At 43.8% G+C, this 18,676-nt stretch overlaps 1 protein-coding gene across 12 annotated transcripts in view; it reads left to right on the plus strand.

The window, feature by feature from the left end:
* The window catches only part of Arhgef3 (Rho guanine nucleotide exchange factor 3), a 277,400-nt gene that overhangs the window by 219,497 nt on the left and 39,227 nt on the right, over positions 1-18,676 (plus strand). For 10 of the 12 annotated variants that reach the window (XM_034498310.2, XM_076931301.1, XM_076931302.1 and 7 more), the window contains one exon: positions 16,738-16,845. In XM_034498310.2, coding sequence (XP_034354201.1) covers positions 16,738-16,845 — 108 coding nt within the window. Of the gene's footprint in view, positions 1-14,679; positions 15,734-16,737; positions 16,846-18,676 lie in introns of those variants that run through there. The other 2 variants (XM_034498312.2, XM_076931306.1) reach the window with 2 other exon arrangements.

The raw sequence follows: 18,676 nt of genomic DNA on the forward strand, positions 1-18,676 counted from the left end.
CAATGTCATGCCACTTGATAAAGAGCCAAAGTAATTTAAGTCATTTTTTTTCTCTCCAGTTATCTTCCCAAGGTTCTGATTAAGTCCAGTCACTTTGGGTCTTCATCATCTCTATCCCCTGCTGATTTCTCCCTTTAACAAAGAATCAGCCTTGGAAGCTTCAGGGAAGGGCAAATATTTAACAAGAGCCCAGGAGGCAGGGGAGTGTGTGTACATTATAGAAAAAGATATTTAAAAGTCCACCTCTGGACACACACACACACACACACACACACACACACACACACTCCACTGCCTGTCTTCAACTCCTCCAGTACTAAGGGTTAGAGGCATGTGCTGTCACAAGCAACTTTTTACACAGGTGCTGGAGAGCAGGTCTTATGTGACTTTTTTCATTTAAGGGGGTTGATATTTTATTTTTACAGTAAGTTTACCGAAGTAACAAATTCGCGATTTATGGATGCAGCAAGCACCCGATAGCTTGGGTGATCCACACATACGGAATATGTTGTCATGGTGATCCCCAGTCGTTGGAAACTGTATGAGGCGTGCTCAGAAGGTACCTAGATGATTGGAATAATATAACAAGTTCTCGGGTTTGAACGTAGAAATAGGACCCATACTTCAGATATTAAGACTTTGAAGTAGATAAAAAGTAGTTTTAATGTGTCATAGAAAATCCTATTCTCCATCATAATCAAGTTTTTTAAAAAGAGAGATTATTTTGCTCTAACAATATAAATAAAAATTTCCTTATAAAGCTTCAAAAAAGTTTCAGATTTTAAAGAAACTTATTTGACCCATTTTCCTTCTTTCTGCCTTCCTTGTGTGCAGGGCTGGGTAAGATGTACGTACACTTCAATGTGGGCCTGAAAGTAGGAGTTAAGAACTAGGATTTACAGTTGGGCTGAGCTGAGCTTTTTTTTTGGTTTTTCGAGACAGGGTTTCTCTGTGTAGCTCTGGCTGTCCTGGAACCTGAGCTTTGGGGCTCTTGTGAGTTGAAGAGACCTTGGGCTGGACTTGTCCTCTTACGTCTTTCTTGCCTCACCTTAAAGTAGAATTTCCAAAAAAAAGAAACTAAACCAAAACAAAAAAGTCCAAAATAACAACTAAGGACTTCAGTTCCTTAGCAGCCACAGTGGCTTCTGTTTTGAGTGTAGGTCTGCTAGTAGAAGGAAGGGTGGTCATTCTATGAAACAAAGTTACTCTTTCCTGCATCAGCCATACCAAATTGGTTTCCCAAATGATCCAAATGAAATTGTTGTTGTTGTTGTTGTTACTGTTGTTGATACCAAGTCGGTTTCCCAAATCGTCCAAATGCAATTATTATTATTGTTGTCGATGATGTTATTATGATTATTATGATTTTATTTTTTTAATAAAAGATATTCCAGGCATACTGGCAAGCCTCACATCTTTCCTTGCAGGTAGGCTAAAAATATCTGGTGTGATTGTATAGTTCCTAGCATGATTTTTAAACAGGAGATGGTGTGTGAGTCTGAGTAGAGATGCACCCTGGCCATTCGGGTAGCTCCCTGCTGGCATGCATCATCCAAGACTCAGCCAGGGCTGACCACAAACAAAGGGAAACTGATGAGGGTGGATTTGAGTTCTTCTTGCAGTAGTCTAGCAGGACACCTTAATTACAAAAGGGTCCTTTGTTAAGACTTGTAGGGGAAACTCCATAGTGTGATGACTACATTGGTAAAGAATTGAATAAGGAAAGAAAAATATGACCTCTAGTGTTCTTTAGTTGTCAGTGAACAAGTACTTCATCCTGACTGTGTCTATTGTTTCTCCCCACATTTAGAAAGGAAAAAAAAGCATGCTTTCTGTCTGTTTGAGTGTGACCAAATCATTATCGAAACTAACGTATTGATAACGATTGTCAGTGTGTGATGGGGTGCTCAGTGAGGAACTTGGAAGCCTGTGAGTGATGTGTATTAGAAAGTAGTCCAGTGCGACCACTGATGCTTGATGCCGTCTATCCCAGGTGTGCCCCCAGAGGCTCATGTCATGTATGCTGGACGCACTTGGTACAGCACCTCACAGCTGCCTCTCATGCTGGTCCCAGGGTGACAAGGCTAGACAGTAGTTCAGCTTCTCCTCTTCTCACTTCCTGCCTCAGACTTCACCTCTCTTCTACCTGTGAAGTCAGTTTTCCATCCAGGTTCCCCCTAGCTTAGGAAACTGGAAGAACCCAGGTCTTGTAGACAAATGAGTGGTCTTGGGCTCTGTATTGGCTAGGTGATCCTGAACAAATTCTAAAGCCCTTTAAGTCTTCTTTGCTTGCTCTGTGAAATGGGACAATAAGTAGCATTGACTCAAGGCATTGATGGACAGAAAGTCCTTGGAGACAGACTAACAGGATACTGCCCTGTATATGCCTTGCTGTTGTTATAAGAGGAAATGATGTACCTTGGGAAGTCAGGGTGGAGGTGGCAGGAAAGGCTTTCAAGTTATTTAGATTTGAATGTCAGCTCTGCCAATTAATTACTTGGTAAAACTTGGAGCAACTGGTTTCCTTTCCCTGGACACCTGCTTCCTCTTTTATAAAATAGGGTCCTGGCATTGCTGCCTGAGGTGGGAGAAAGTACGTGCTAGAGTCAGGCAGAGAGCAGCCTTGGTAGCAGGGTCCACTAAGTCTTGCAGGGCCAGCTACCTAAATGCTGAGGCAGAAGGAAGAAGGACCCAGTTCAGAGTGAGTCTTTACTCCATCCACACCTTTTGCTACCTGTGTTGGGGGGAAGGGGAGTGGGAGGTGGGTCCTTCACCCCAGAAATACATACTATATTCAGCAAAACTGCCTTGTCTCTTCTAGAAACGTATTGGCACCCCTTGCCTCTGACTCCAAGGCTAAGCCATTACTTTGACAAAATAATCTATGACTAGTATTCCATATTTTTTTTTGTTTTGTTTTGTTTTGTTTTTGGTTTAGGTTTTTTGAGACAGAGTTTTTCTGTATAGCCCTGGACGTCCTGGAATTCACTCTGTAGACTAGACTGGTCTCAGAGGTCCGCCTGCCTCTGCCTCCCAAGTGCTGGGATTAAAGGCGTGCGTGCCCTGCCGCCGCCTCTGCTGCCACTGCACTTTGTCTTCCACTTTTTTAAGTCAACAGCCATTATCCCTCAATCTCTGGATTATCTTTTGTAATTGAAATGAGCTGAATTTGAGATTGAGATCTTCAAGGCTCCTCGGCCTTCTTTGTCAAGGGATACCTTCTTTTCCATATTCGCATACCTATGAATTTCAATAGACCCTAAACAATGACACATCAGGCTTTGTGTTAAAGTCTGGGGCCTAGCCAGAACTCACAGGTAGCAAATGTAGAGTTGCAGGAGCCAGTGTCTGCAGTGAGCTTCTGGAAAAATCTATTGTTAGTGAACATTTAAAAAAAAAAATCTGTCTTTAAAAACTATGCTGCACAATGAGAAGCGGCCAAGCAAACAGCATTGTGTTCTGCACGAGCGCACACACCCGTCCTAAGGAATAGCATGTGGAACTATTTATATACTTACTTGAGGGGTGTGGGATGACAGAGGACCATAGGAATCTATTGTACATCACCACCCTCACACTTTGCTGAACAGCCTACGCTCTGCCTTATTTATTCACATACCATTGCTCATTGGATGACATGGTATCACTCTACCTAACATGAAGGTTTAAATTAAAAATACACACACACACACACACACACACACACACACACACACATATTCCCAATTCACTGATTCTCATGTAGTTGTTTGGTGGTTTTTTTTTGTTGTTGTTGTTTTGTTTTGTTTTTTCCCATTTAGAATAACCAGATTTGGGTTTATCCTGTTCTCTCTTGGGAGCCGAATGTTCTAAAATGTTCTGTATTCCTTGGTTGTTAAGTGTGGGGACGTGCTGCTGAGGACACACATGGGCCAGGCATCTGAAGGGATAGAAAGTGCTTCTGGGTACAGCTGGCACATGGCGGAAGCATCACAAGTATTTTATGTTTCTTTCTGGAAGTCATATCCCTGAAAAGCTTCCATGCTCAAAGATCATTGTCAAAGCTAAGAAGCAACCAGACAGCAAAGAAGTGTATCTGCTCCCTTCCTGCAGCCCTGATGACCGAGCAGGTTTTATCTAGCAGCCAAATGTGATCCCTGCCTTATCCTCAGCCTTATCTTCAGCCAGACAGCAGACCTGACTGTCAGCTCAGCTCGGAGTGAGATTCACGTCATCATCCCACATTCAGCTTGGAACAGTCTGTCCTGCCCTTTGGGACACGAAGATGGAGATCTGTGCACATGCCTCTTTTCACCTCTCTACTTCTATTTGATTTTCTGGGAAGCTAAGAGAACGAATGCTGAGCTTTGAGAGATGACAGGTGGATGGAGAGGTGACACACACGAGTCCGTGGTGTCCTTGCTGAAGCAAAAGCCACCATGTCTGTGTGAGAAAAGTTCTATTTTATACATCTGATGGATCAAATGCCCAGCGTACCTCAGTCCTGGGGTGTAATAAGACTGCATACCCACTCCTGTAGAGCATAGTTCAGCAGAGTGTTAGCAGAACCTATCCGGTGCAGACCTCAAGACCCATGTACTGGCTCCCCTCACACTCCACACCCAACTCAGGTTGATGGCTTAGGATTTCACCACTGCTTTTTTGTTCCCCAGTGTAGCTTTGAATCCTGCCAAGCCACTCCCAGTTTTCCTCTATCCAGCCAGAATTTTACTAAACATATGATAAAGCCACAGGAAGGAGAAGCCAGGAATGCAGAATGAAAATAAGTGGTCAGAACATGTCAGTGGTATGGCAGTGGAAGGTGTATTGGGAAGCCTCAGGGAATGGCAGTGGGCTGGAGAGCAGGCTGGAGGGGAAAGCAGGTTGCCCTTTGCACTTTGGAGTAGGCTAGTGCTCTGGTCTTATCTGGGGGCTCCCACTGAGGTGGGCCTATGACACCCATTCCACAAAGCCTCACATGCTCCCCCAGACAACTCTAGAAAGGTCATTGTACTTCACAGCAAGCAAACCAAGCCACAGGAGGTTACATTATTGCTCGAGGTTATAAAATAGTAGTCTCTGGCCAGAAAGATGGGCTCATATTTATCAGTGTGTAGTTTGTAAAGAATTGATACATTCTTTGATCAAACTGACAGGAACTTTGTTACCTTCTACAGAAGCTTTTGTGGGTCTGTTCCTAAGCTCTGGGAGAGCCCACAAAATGTCTTAAAAGTAGTCTTGAGATTTGTACACACCAGCTTCCTCAACTCTGAAGCAAGGTTGGAAGGTCCAAACTATGCTTTTCTCCTACCCAGCCCAGAGGGGTGGGGGTAGGAGCCAGGATATCCCTTCAGCAGAGATAAACTAGGACAGAACTTAGTCCCGCCTACAAGTTCCAAGAAGTCAGTAGGAAGTAACTGAGGAACTCCAAAGCCACAAAAGCCTTCTTTAAGGGCCCAGTGGCAGTGATCAGGCTATTGTTAGCCATCTCTCAGGTGTCCCTGGGTTTCATCTAGCTAGGACTATCCAGCTGTACCCCATTTTCCAGACCTAGAAATGGGAGTGGCATGGGGGGGGGGCACATCGCTTATGTAACATCCCTGCCCAAAATGCATTACATCTTTGTATGCCAGGCTGCCCTTCCTGAGATCCACAGCCCAGGGACACAGCCCTGCAGGCAGGCCTCGGATCTTGTTAGAAGGTCTGACTCCTGAAGTGACACACGGCTCTAGGATTCCGGCCCTGTCTGCTTCAGTAGGGTAAAAAAAAAAAGGTGCTGCTTGAAGTTGGGCAGGCAGATGTGTAGCCAGGGACCACAGAGAGACCTAAATATTTGGCTTCCTCTTTCTCTTAAGGTCTGTAGAACCATGTCTGGGCATGACCAAGATGAGCTTCAGGCGATAGGGTCTGGCGCTGGCTGAAAGGAACTTACAGGGGTGTGGGTGTGTTTCTCCTTCTGCCTAGGGTTAAGTAATAGTAACATCCTGTGTAAGAGAATTTGAATGTGGTTTTCAGCTAAACTCCAATATTTTAGGGCTATTTATTAGATGTGTTTAATCTTGGGCCAATTTAGCCAGTAGCAGACTAATAAAATAACAAATGTAGGCTTGCTGCCAGGACAAATGTTGACTTACCCTTCTAATGTTGACTAAAATGAATAACTTTGAAAGTAATTGAGGAGGGAGGCCTTAGCCAGCGCTACAGTCTGAAACAGTGGCTCTGTTTCATTTTACTGGCACTCCTGAGAGATTGTGTGCATAACCTGGGCTGCTGCCTGCTCTAGCTCTCTGAGGGGCCCATATTTTACTGAGTTATTTTCCTAAGTTTTTTTTTTTTAACCCCTCCCCACCTCAAACCCATAAACCTCCATTTAGCAAAAAAGAACGTCCTCATGGCAGACAAGTAGGATTCTACAGTTTTCTAAAATAGGACCCAAACTTCAATGAAAATGAGAATTAAGGCAATAATTTAAGCTGGGCATGGGGGTATATGCCTCTAGCATACTGTAGTAGTATAAAGGCCGATGAAGGAACACCCTTGTTTGAAGCTATATAGTGAAACCCTTTCTCAAAATTGTAATTTTAATAATTTGTTGAGATTGAGATTCTTCCTTCAGAAATAAAAGAGCACACCCTGGACAGCACCCCTTTGGGATTGGTTATAGAATGAATTGCTTCTCTAGAGTACACTGACTGAGAATCACCCCTCCTCACTGGCCCCAGTCAGTGCTTCTTCATTTCACTGTTGACCTTAATCAAACTCGAGAGGGCTGTAACTACTTTGCCAGCGTTGTTGTGACGAATGCGTTCATTTCTTATTGTTTTCTTTTTTGTTTGTTCTGTTGCACTGTATGGGAAGCTGCTTGGGATTGGGACTCAGATCATGTCTAAGTTCAGCCAGATGTTAACTCAAGGCTCTTCTAAAAGCAGACTCCTTGCAGACTGATGCTAGCTTACCTACTATAGCTGCCAGTGGACCTTTGAAACGCTCTGGGTTCAGGCAAAACACTCGATACCTAAAGAACAAATGTCCTTTCTTCGACCTCACCAACCTTGTGCTGTTTTAGTGTGGTGTTTGCTTGTTTGGTTTTGGATGTTGAATCTGGGACCTCATGCATGTTGAAGGCATGTTCTACCACTGAGATATACCTCAAGCCCCAGTATGTCCAGTTTTATGGCCCTCAGTCAGTGGTTCAGCTTTGAATTCTCGGTCATCTACTCTTGAATGCTGTCATGACCCACCGTGGGAATAGTCTTCAGCACCTTCGCCCAGCTGTGTGGCAGGCCGAGTGCAGTGTGTGTACATGAGTCTGAACTAATGTGGTGTGTTCCCTGGGTATTATCTCTCCTGACCCTCCTTGTTCTCCCTTTAGCAACACCAAAACAAACAAACCTTAGCTTTTCGTTTTCTGAAAGAAGGAAATCAGGGTGTTTTCCTCCTAGCACCTCATGTGAAAGAAAGAATTGAGCCATTTCTTAAATGGGAAACTCCGGCTCCCTGTGTGCCCAGTGAGAGGCCGGACATCAGACTCACAGCTAGCACAAAGAGGGCATGGTCCTTTGTGCAGAGATCAACTAATCCACAGCTACAAGGGAGTGTTCCTGGGGCCCTTTCTGATGTTTTGTCCCCAAAGCCCAGAGTCCCTGTTGAAATGGATCAACATCTGTAAAGGAAAAAATAGGATTCTGAGCAGAGTTTGAAGAGTGTTCACTCATCTTGTGGGTTAAAAAAACCCTGGTAATTCTGAAACTTGTGTCACTTGATTAATCAATGAAGCCAGGTTTCTGCTGGAATTTGGGCTTCATTATTTGCCTTTCATCTTCTTGTGACAGATGATACCCATCTAATTAACGATGTGCCAAGGGAAAGAGAGCAGGGAAAAGAATAATAGTGGAAATTTTGGAATTAAGAGCAATCATTTCATTACTGTCCTTTTGTTTCCAACAAAGGAAGGTAGAGTGGGCAGCCAGCTCTAAGGAGCTGTCTTCTCCTGCCTTCCAGCCTCACTCCTCTGTTGCTTAAACTATTCTAAGAAGGCCTCCTTTTGCTATCTGTGTATCCTGTCTAACCACCTGTCACCCTGCCCTGCACACTGACCCCCTCACCTGTCCCCTCCCTTCCAGCTGCAGCTGACACTGGCTTTTGGGATTCTTACCAGGGTTTCCCTTTGTAGCTGGAAGACATTCCTGGAAAGGTAACACCTATACACTTCAGTGAAGCTTACTTTGCACTTACTAGGTAAACAAACATTGCCTCCAACAAAAGTATCAATTATGAACTGTCACAGTGTTGGGAGCCGACTTTAGTAGAAAGCGGCTAGATCAACTTTGCAGCCATCTGGAACCATATACCCTGATGAAAGACTTGGTTGTCAAAAGCCTATAACAGCTGAAGCACACTCTGATAAATATATTGTTTATCCCACATAGCTTGTTTTGCTGTTTAGTGACCTCAGCTGTATGGTGCACGTGGTAAAGTGTTTTCACCTGTGTTCTCCTGCTTGTGTATAAAAATACCTCAGAATTCCCTTCAATAGGAGAGACTTGAAAAGAGAGACTTGAGACTTGATAAAAAAAAGAGACTTGGTAAGAGACTTGATCACACCCTGTCTTGTCTCCATTCTTCCCGTCTCTTGCCCCAAGAGCCCCACTCTCTCTCTTGACCAGACCCCTTAGCCCCAAAGCATTGAGGCAAAGTGTTGAGGCAGAGTGTGGCTCTCAACATCACAGCAGGGAAATTCATGGGACACCTTCTTTCCTAGCTCCTCTGGCAAAGACCCATAAGGCAAGAAGCACCTGTGTCTTGTGGCTCCCAGGAGCTGATACAAGGTGTCCTCTGAGCCTGCCTGAGGACTGCTCCGCTGCCTCTTCTACTTTCTGTAGTTTGCTTGGAATTAAGAGGAGTCATTGGTGTTGTCTGGTTTTGTGGATGCACAAGTCCAGTCTTTACCTCTCTGTTATTATATCTGTCATTATATATATATATGTATATATATGTATATATGTGTATGTATACACATATATATATATTATATATAGTGTCCATATCTGTGTGTTTGTCTAAATCTTCCATTCATATAAGGACACCTATGATGGGAGTCTAACTAGTGTGATCTTATCTTTTTGATTTATTTACAAAGACCTTAGTTCCCATTAAGGTTACATTCATAGACTCTAGGTTTAGAGCTTCCATGTGTGCACATTTTCATAGGCTGGACTGAAAACTTGTCTGTATGTTTTTGGGGAGGGAGTCATCATAACAACATGTCCAAGCTGACATCACAAGTTATCAGACCCAATAACATCACATTCTCTTTTGATATAATGTGCTTTTTTTTTTTTAAATTAAAAAATAGACTCTTTTGATGTGATCTCATCAGAATACAAACAGCAAACTTTCTAAACCTCATTGGTAGGGAATATCACAGCAGTCTACACTGAGAGACATTCTGTATATGAGGACCAGTGTTCCTCCAGCATATTAACTATAGAGATACAGTATTTTGCTGTAAAATAATGACAGCATTGTATGTGTGTGTTTGTGTGTGGGAGGGGGTAGAGGGACTGTCACCGATTAGGGGAACTATGACGGGTAAAGCAGTGAAATGTAATGTGGGATTTCAAATTGGATCCTGGAAGAGGAAAGGGACATTAGTGGGAAATGTGGTAAAGTCCCAGGGACTCCCCTAACATTTAAGGTCACACTGTTGGGCCAATGCTAGCTTCTCACTTTTGATAAATATACTCTGGTTGTGTAAGGCCTGTGAGATTTAGAGGAAGTGTGGTAAAAGGTATAGGAAACACTCTGGACTATTTTTAAAACTTGTCTGTGAGTCTAAAATTACATCAGCATCAACTTTTTGAAAAAGAATAGAAATATATAGAGTGGTAAGTTCACTGTCTCATGAAGGCAAAGGTGGAGAGGGGTCATAAAGGACGTACCAGTTTGCAAGTCCCATTCCAGCCGCTGTGCATTGAGCACTTGCCAGTCACAGAACCTGTGCCCTGTGTGCCATATTATCTGTGCTGTAGAGTAGCAGAGCAGAGGTGGCTTACACAGTGTATGAGCCACATTTTCCTGTGCTGCCAGAGATATGTGATCTCAAGTGGGTGTTAGTTATCCTCAGGCCTCTGTGCACTCTTTTGCAAGATGAGAATAATGACCTAAGCCAGGTTCTGAAGATGCCATGAGCATATCATGTAAAGCTCTGAGTCCAGTGCCTGCCACAGATTCCAAGGCCCCACTAAAAGACAGCTGCTTTCCACGGAATTCGCCAGAATGATTCGTGAGATTCTTCCCCCATTTTCCCCTTGAAGAAATTGTGAATAACATGCATAACATCACACAGGAAATAGGAGAGCCAGACTAAGATAAATGACGGATTGATCTGCAAAATACAGGTCCTTCACAACCACTTTGTCCAAAAAGCATTAACACAAGAGGGGAGACTATTAGCAGCTCTTGGAAGGACTAGTTATGACACAGACTGTCCCTATCTACCAAGGGGGAAAATGGGGCTGTTTGAAGTAAAGCTTAGGGCTTTGCAGGACGCAGAGGCAGTGCAAGTGTTGGCCAGGGCTGAATGAAAGCCACTGCTGGGCAGGAAAGGCATTGGCAATAGCAGGTGTGGCCTAGAGATCTTGAAGGGTAAGAGTCTTGAACATAAACTATAAATCAGTGTGAACACTTTGGGGCTCTAAGAAGGGGTGATTGCAGAGTAATGAGCTTTACACCGATTTGATTGGCAGGAGCACTGAAGAGTGGGGGACTGGGAGGCCTTAGCTTCCTCTTTCCTAGAAGAAAGGAAATGAAAGAGAAGCTTGAGTTGGGAGCGAGCTGTGGGGAAAGCAAAGCATGCTTTTAAATCAAACAAATATGGCAGGGTCCGAGGACTCCTGTCCGGACAGTCTGACCCTCAAGGCATCCTTTTTTCTGTGTGCTTCTAAAGTAAATCAGTTGGCCTCTACTGGGTCATTTTATGAAGTTTAGTGATTTGGAGCTTGTGTGCAAAAGCATTAATGAAAAGCAAAGCAACAAAAACAAAACAAAAGTCTGGTAATAGAAAAGTGTTAAGTGAGCCTGGGCTGGACCGGTGCCTCCCCAGGCTTAACTTCAGTGTCATAACGCGGCTCTGCCGGCTTCCATTTTTCCAGTAGTCCATGGCCTAGTTGAGAGTTCCTGATGCTCAGCTGTGGGTTTTTTCCTGCCCTGTTTCTTCTGTTTTGATGATGGCTGCTTCCGGTCCCCCTCTGTCACAGGGTTCTACTAATGAACTCAGGGGCTTATCTTCCCCAACTTCTGTAGCTCATGATACATTTTCAGAATGATTTTCTGTCCATTATAAAAAAAATACTTTTTTAAAAAAAAATAATTTTGTTTTGTGCCACCTGTAGGATTGCAGCTGAGTCTGTTCTTTGGACAGTTGTCCACCTGTGGTGTCTTCTTTCTTCATCTCTCTCCCCTCTACCTCATTTTATTGTGACAGGGACCCCAGGAATTGTGTTGGCTAAAAAGGCCTTTATTCATACATCAGAGGAGGCTGATATTCATTTGGATAGATTTTATTTAGGAAGTAAACTGTAGTGGAACAGGGGCCATTCCTGCAGAGAGGAAACTAGCCATGTCCCCTGCTTAACCGGGGGAGGACTCTGCATGCCCAGCTCCAAGAAGAAAACGCAACCAAGCTTGCGCCATGCCAGAAGGGCCTGTGGGAAAGTACCATGCCTGAGGGTATCATCTGAGGTTTGTCACATACAGAAGCTGAGCTGAGGCTGAGGACCACTGAGAAGAAATGTGACTAAACAGTAGCAGCAGCCAGATCTGGCACACTTCCTGTGAAGCTCAAGTTAAAAATAATGTTTTTAATAGTTGAAAAATAATATTTTTTGACATGAAAATTATATGACATTTGAATTTATGTGTTCATCAATGAAAGGTTTAATGGTCCATGCCCATATTGGTTAATTTGTGTATTATTTATGTCTGAAGATGAGCGGATGAGTGTGTTAGAGGCTAGGTGCTCCAGAGAGTCTAAACTCTTTACTTTCTGCTCTTTTACAGAAAATGTTAGCCAGCCTCCAAGCAGGACATGGCTCTGAGGTCACCCTGCTTCAAATTATAGTGCCTTCCTCCATTTTTTTTCTATCCAGCTCAATCAGTTGAGACCTCAGTTTCTTCATCTTTAAAATGGGCATGATAGGAGTTAACTTAAAAGTAAACTAGTGAATTTTATGTGTTATGAAATAAGAACCTGAGGTTCTTAGTATTTGGGAGTCAGATATAGGTGGGTCTTTGTGAGTTCTAGGCCAGCCTCGTTTATACAGTGAGTTCTAGGTCAGCCAGAGATACATAATAAGACCCTGTCTTAGAAAAATAAAAAGAACAAAAAAGAACTTGTAACTAGTATTAGCATGTTATCATTTATTTATGCAAATCAGTAACCATGAATTACAAGTTGGCGTTTAACAGGAGGATGGTGAAAGCCACTTTCAAGTGTGAGAGGATGGACTAGAGGTAACTCAAATACCCACAGATGGAGCCCCACAAAGGCTCCCTGTCACATCCAAATGTTTGAAAGTTGTTATTGGTTTGTTTGTGCATGTGATCCTGTCAGCTAGAGGGCAAAGGCATCGCCTGGCATGTTCTCACCTCTTCCTCACTCCTGGCCAGAAGCAGGGTCCTTGCCTTGCCCTACAGTGATATGGTCTCAGACACTATGCTGATAGTTGCATTTTCTGCCACTCCTGAGGAATGGTGGGGGCTCAGTAAAGGAGCAATCTCAAGGCAGCTGCAGACATGATGCACACTCTGCATTTTGCACCCAGCCCCACTCTGTCTGCAGAATGAAGTGCAGAGACAATGAAGGGTTCCCTGCAGTTCTATTTCAGTGAAACTGTTTTGAAGAAAGAAAAAGGAAAAACCATGCTCCGTTGTGTTGTGTTGATGTTGTGTTGATGTCGTAGGCAGCTTTGTACAGGATACAGTCTGCTTTGCTTTTTACCTCTGGGGAGGAATAATGAAGAGATTGGAAAGTCACTGTGCCTCCCTAGAAAAGGGATATAAAAACCATGTTGAGAAAACCTTGTGTCAAAAATGCAATCACACCGAGTGCTGTATTCTGTTTGGTTTGCAGTTAGCTCATGAGATTCTTTAAACTGCTGAATAAATTCCTTTATGGAGAAATATGACCTTTGTGGCTGGCTTCATTATCTTTCCTTCTCTCCCCCTTCTTTTACTTCTCTTTTTTTCCCCTTCCCTTTCCTCTCAATAGGGAAAAAAATGTGGAAAAGTCAACGGTAATTCATGATAGAAATTCGCATCAAACTTGATACAAGCAGAACTTTTTCTTCTTGATAAAGGGTCTCTTTCATGCTGTCATCAAGTACAATAAGTATAAAATGGATCTTTAAAAATGACCACTTTGACAGCTAGGGGAGTCGGAGATCAAGTTCAGCAATTAACAGCACTTGCCACGATTGCAGAGACCCAGGTTTGGTCCCAGCATCCACACTGCAGCTCACAACTGTCTGTAACTCAAGTTCCTAGGGACCTGACACCTTCTTCTGGTCTCCAAGGTCACCAGGCACATTCGTGACACACACGTGTATGATGCAGGCAAATATTTATACGCATTAAAAAGGTTTTACATAAGTAGATATTTCATGTATATTGGCTGTATTTATTTTTAAACACTTTGGGACCTGAGCCTGGTGACAAGGCTGAACCACCACTTGAGAATTAATGGTAAGATCAGGGATTCAAGATGAGCCTCTGCCACATAGTTCTAGACCGGCCTGGACTGTACAAATACCCATAACAGCAGCAACATCAAAAAAATCATTTTAGAATCAGCAATTAGATATTTTAACTGGTAACAAACACTCTACAGGCAGTTCTAGTTAGTGTAACACAACTATAAAGCCTAGAGAAGACGAAACAGAACTATTGTATTCAAACTTACCACCCCCTCCCCCAACCCTTTAAAGGGTCTTTAGTGATGTGCCTTCCTGCCTACCCATCAGATCTCCTGGCAGTAATGGTCCTGTACACCCTGAAAAAGTACATTTTGTGCCTGGGTGCAGCATTGACCTTGCCCAGCCTATCATCTTCCAATGACAAACCTGAAAACATCCTCAGACTGCGTTTGCTAGTTAGTTCTCAGTAATGCTATTTACTTAGAATCTTAGAAATATTTTCTCGGAGGGCTCTTTAGACAGTAGTAAGATACAGCTGGAGACAGACTAAGTAAATGGAAAAGAACAATTAAATTAGGCCAAGAGAGGTTTTCAGTCTCTCTTACTCTCACAGAAGCCCTCAAGGATAGCTTCATAATTCATAACTCACTCTTGTGGGTCAGACATAAGGTTTCCCCACTTAGATCCTATAACCCAACCCAAAGTATTCTGGAGCTTACACCTGCCTGAATTGCCAGCACTAAATCACAGCAGGGTGGCTTCTGCTTCATTTCTCTTTGCTTGGCAATGTTAAGTCACCAGATAGCAGCCTGCTGTTAACTCACTTGGGGGCCATGCCTTGGGGGCCATGCCTTGGAGAAGGAGTTCTAAATAGGGTCCTATGTGTTAGCAGTGTATACATCTGAGTGGGCTATCTAAGCGGAGCAACAAAGTCAGACCAACCTTAGAACACATGACACGTAAGGATCCTCCTGAAGCCTGCCAAGAGCACTGCGTTCCCTGCCCTGCTTTAAAGCAAGACACCCCAGCTGCTGCTCACTCTTCAACCTCCCCATTCTGATACAGCTTTAACTGTGGAATGAGACTCAGCCTCTCTGGGCTCTGAGATGCATGCGGGATTATCTGAGACCAAGTTCTTTCCCTCTGGGATTTTTCTCCTCTGCTGCAATGCGGTTTATGCCACCAAAGGGAGCAAGATCTCAACCTGGCATTTCTAAACTAAAGCAGAAGCCATTTGGAGAAATTCAGGGGATGCTTAAGAGGCTGTGTGTGCACACATGCGTGGACGCAGTATGCTGAGGATGCAGATCTGATATAAAAAGGGGGAATCTTAAAATCATCCTCTGGGCACGGATGCTCAGGAGCCCAGGCACTGGGCAGGGATCGTCCTGAAGGACATCATCGCCTGGAAGCAGATGGCTTTTGGACTTTTCTCTTCAGCACTTTATCCTTTGTAGTGGCAGCCTTCATATTAGGAGATTTGACTGCTGCATTTTAAAAACCCAGCCTTCCTAGTGTTCCTAGTACTGCCTACTTACTGTCTGCTCAGCAAAGCTCACTGAGAAGCCAGAGAGGTCCCTGGCTGCTGGATCCATTCTGTCTTAGAAAAGCAGCTGACTGCGTTGCAATCCACACAGCTTACTCTTTGACACGATGGAATTGTTTTGAACTTCTTTAACTTTTCCTTTTCTACTTAAAATGTCAGCAAAGGTGGTAGAGTCTCAAGAGAGGGCTTCTGATTTCTGAGGCTAGCAAAGGCATCGGGCGACATGAAAACTTCCCTGCTGAATTCCAGATTCATGAAGGATTTCTCCAAGCATCTGCTGTGTTTAGAATGGCTTGCAGGAATCCCTTAAAAAATTGGAAATTCTGGGTCAATCTTTGAGAGCAATGGCTGAAAAGGAAAGATGAACACTTCGGGGTAGGGGTCCTGCGAGCTGCCTTAGGAAATGATTGACATCTGCTACAACTGGCTGACTTGGCTTTTTCCATCACAATTTGAGGTCTTCATGTGCTGTCCAGTATCTACTGCAGGTCAGATGGAGCATAGGAAAGCAAGGGTAACTGTTCTCTTTGTCTTGTAAAATGTTTAATCTGTCCTTTCCCTCTTCCCCCAGCCTGTTTTTATTTGTATCATTCTTGGTAATGTTCTTTTGAATAAAGAGTCTCCCTCTCCCCTGTTAGCCAGCTCCGGAGTAACTTACAGATTTGCAATCGATGTTTTTCTGGAGGTGACTTTGAAAATGTATGGCTATAAATAGTATGGAAACCAAAAACCCATGATACAAATTTCTCCCTCTACATTTCCTTTTGCCATTAGGCATTTTATGAGTTTTAATACGTGCCTGTTCTTACAGGTTCAATGATGCTTTCTTATGATCCTATAAAACTTCTTAAAAAATGTTTGGAGCTGGTCAGATGTCCTAGCAGGCTTGCCACCAGGACTGACAACTCAGGACTGAGTTTGATCCCTGGGACCCATATGGTGGAAGGAGAGGAACTAACTACAGAAAGTTGTCCTCTGACCCCCTCCCCCAATTCCAAACAGACACATAATTTTTTTTTTAAAAAAAAACAGAGTTTTAATTCAATGAAGCAAAAGCAATCTTTGTAACTGTAGAAAAATGAATGGATAAAGCATGCACAAAAACGAATCTGGCAAGGTAACGGGAAGGATTTTTAAAAAATGAAACCAGAAGCAGCAAAAGACACGCCACTGTCTGGCAAGGTCATTGGCTGGGAACTCTACAGCAATGGGAAGGAGTCCACTGGAAGCTTTGACTGAAAAGCTGACTGACTGGGGAGGAGGGGCTGTTGGGGGGGAAGGGGAAAGGGCTGAGGGAGGGCAGGATCCCTACCTGCCACCCACGGCCTCAGTGTACATCCTCTGTCTTTTCTTTCCTGGCTCCCCAGCCAGGTCACCTGTGCAGATCCTGGGGCACTGTTCACAGTCTTCAGATCACCCCACCACCTGCAATTCTCAGAGCAGGTTGGAAATGAGGTTGCGGCACACATCTTCAAGACTGGCCTTGACACTGTATTTTCCTTCTTTTCTTTTATACAGGAACCTAGTAACAAAAGGGTCAAACCCCTTTCCAGAGTCACATCGCTAGCTAACCTCATCCCACCTGTGAAGACCACACCGTTAAAGCGCTTCAGCCAAACCTTGCAGGTAAGGGAACATGGGCTTGGGCTTGCAGAGACCTATGTTGTGCTTGTGTACCTGGAATCTCTATTGGTCTCAGGTGGAGCTGAGTCACCCCTTGCTATTGTAGAAGAGTGTACAGGTGAGGGGAATACAAGGACTAGAAATACGTATACACCATAATCCCGGGTCAGGCAGGGTAAGGGCCACTTGCTCATAGTTGTATGTCTAAGTCATGGTTCCCATACAGAGTGCACCCTTACTGGTTTTGTCCAGCAATATCTCTGGACTCCTGAGATATCAGCTTGTGATATGAGCTAGATAGTAGCGGAACCTGGTGGTTTCAGCTAGAGTTAGAAAGCTATAGGGTTAGGGGGAGGAGGAAACCTGCCTCCTCTTTGCTTGTGGCTCAGAAGCTGAGGATACTATCAACTTTTAAGTGTTTGGGGAGGAAATGAAAAGAATGGTATTTCTTATATGTGAAAACCACATGGCATTCTAATTTCACTGTCCACAGGGGCTTGGTTGGAATACAGCCATGCCTGTCTATTTACAAAAAAGTTTGTTGGCCTCAGGGTTAGAACAAAATACCCAAAGTATCTTAGTTATGACTTTAGTTGTCCATTTGAAGACTGTCAATCTAGGGCAGGTGACTTAACATTTCTAAGTCTTGCTTAGAGTCACCTTTTGTGGCTTACAAAGGACTACAGCTCCTTTGTAGAACAATTGTAAATATTTATGAGACAGTAAATTCAAAGGGCCTTTAGTTATTACTAGCTATGTAGTGGATATTGTCTACAGTAGTAATTTTTAGTTAACAAGTGTGTGTGGTTGTTTTAAAAATCTATTATATTTTTATTTGGAGTGGGGGGGTCATGTGTATGCCATGATGCTTATGTGAACTACTTACAAGGAATCAGCTCTCTTCCACCTTGCAGACACCGGGGATTGCTCTCTGGTCGTCAGGCTTAGTGGCAAGTGGCATTTCATCAGACCTATTCTTAACCTCTTCCTGCAGCTTGCCTTTTAAAGTGAAGGTTAGGATCCATCCACAACCTTGAAACCAAATCATAAAAATACTCTTTTAGACTGAACTCCACAAAAGTCATACAACGAGGTCCTCGCCACCAGCGTGGCTGAGCAAGTCAGGCATCTGCCATGTCTCATTTGTCCCGAACACTTGCACTTAGCAGTGTTTTTATCTTGACCTTGAATGTGTAAGAAAATTGTAGACCAGAAATCTGTTGTCAGGTGAAGATTTCTCTTTGAGTCTTATCTTCTCAAAGGAAAGGATCAGTTAAACACGGGGTTAAACCAGGCAGTGGTGGCGCACGCCTTTAATCCCAGTACTTGGGAGGCAGAGGCAGGTGGATTTCTGAGTTCGAGGCCAGCCTGGTCTACAGAGTGAGTTCCAGGACAGCCAGACTTACACAGAGAAACCCTGTCTCAAAAAAACAAAGACATGGAGTTTAAGCAGAAGTTTATGTAGTAAAGCAAAGTATTCACTGCACAGAGAGGTTGGAGTGGTTGAGCCGAAGACATGCCTCATGCTGACCGTCAGAGCTGGAGAATGCTATGAGGTTCTATACCCCTTTGCATCCTTGCTTCCTACTGCCAGATGGATGCTCCACAGACCTATGATGTCATTCCCACTGCTCACCCCCGCCCCCCCCCCCCATTACTTCCAGCACCTCTGTTAACTCTGCTGTTACTCATGAAGGGTTTACCACCCAGTTAGCTTCTGATTTGGCTCTGTCTATCTCAATCCTTGGGACTATGGGCTCTTGGTTATACTCTGGCCTCTTGGTAGGAAGAACAGAAGAACAAAATAAGATTCTGTGGGGGGAGTCAGCCTGCA

This window comes from Arvicanthis niloticus, chromosome 3, assembly GCF_011762505.2.
Source record: "Arvicanthis niloticus isolate mArvNil1 chromosome 3, mArvNil1.pat.X, whole genome shotgun sequence".
Lineage (NCBI taxonomy): Eukaryota > Metazoa > Chordata > Mammalia > Rodentia > Muridae > Arvicanthis > Arvicanthis niloticus.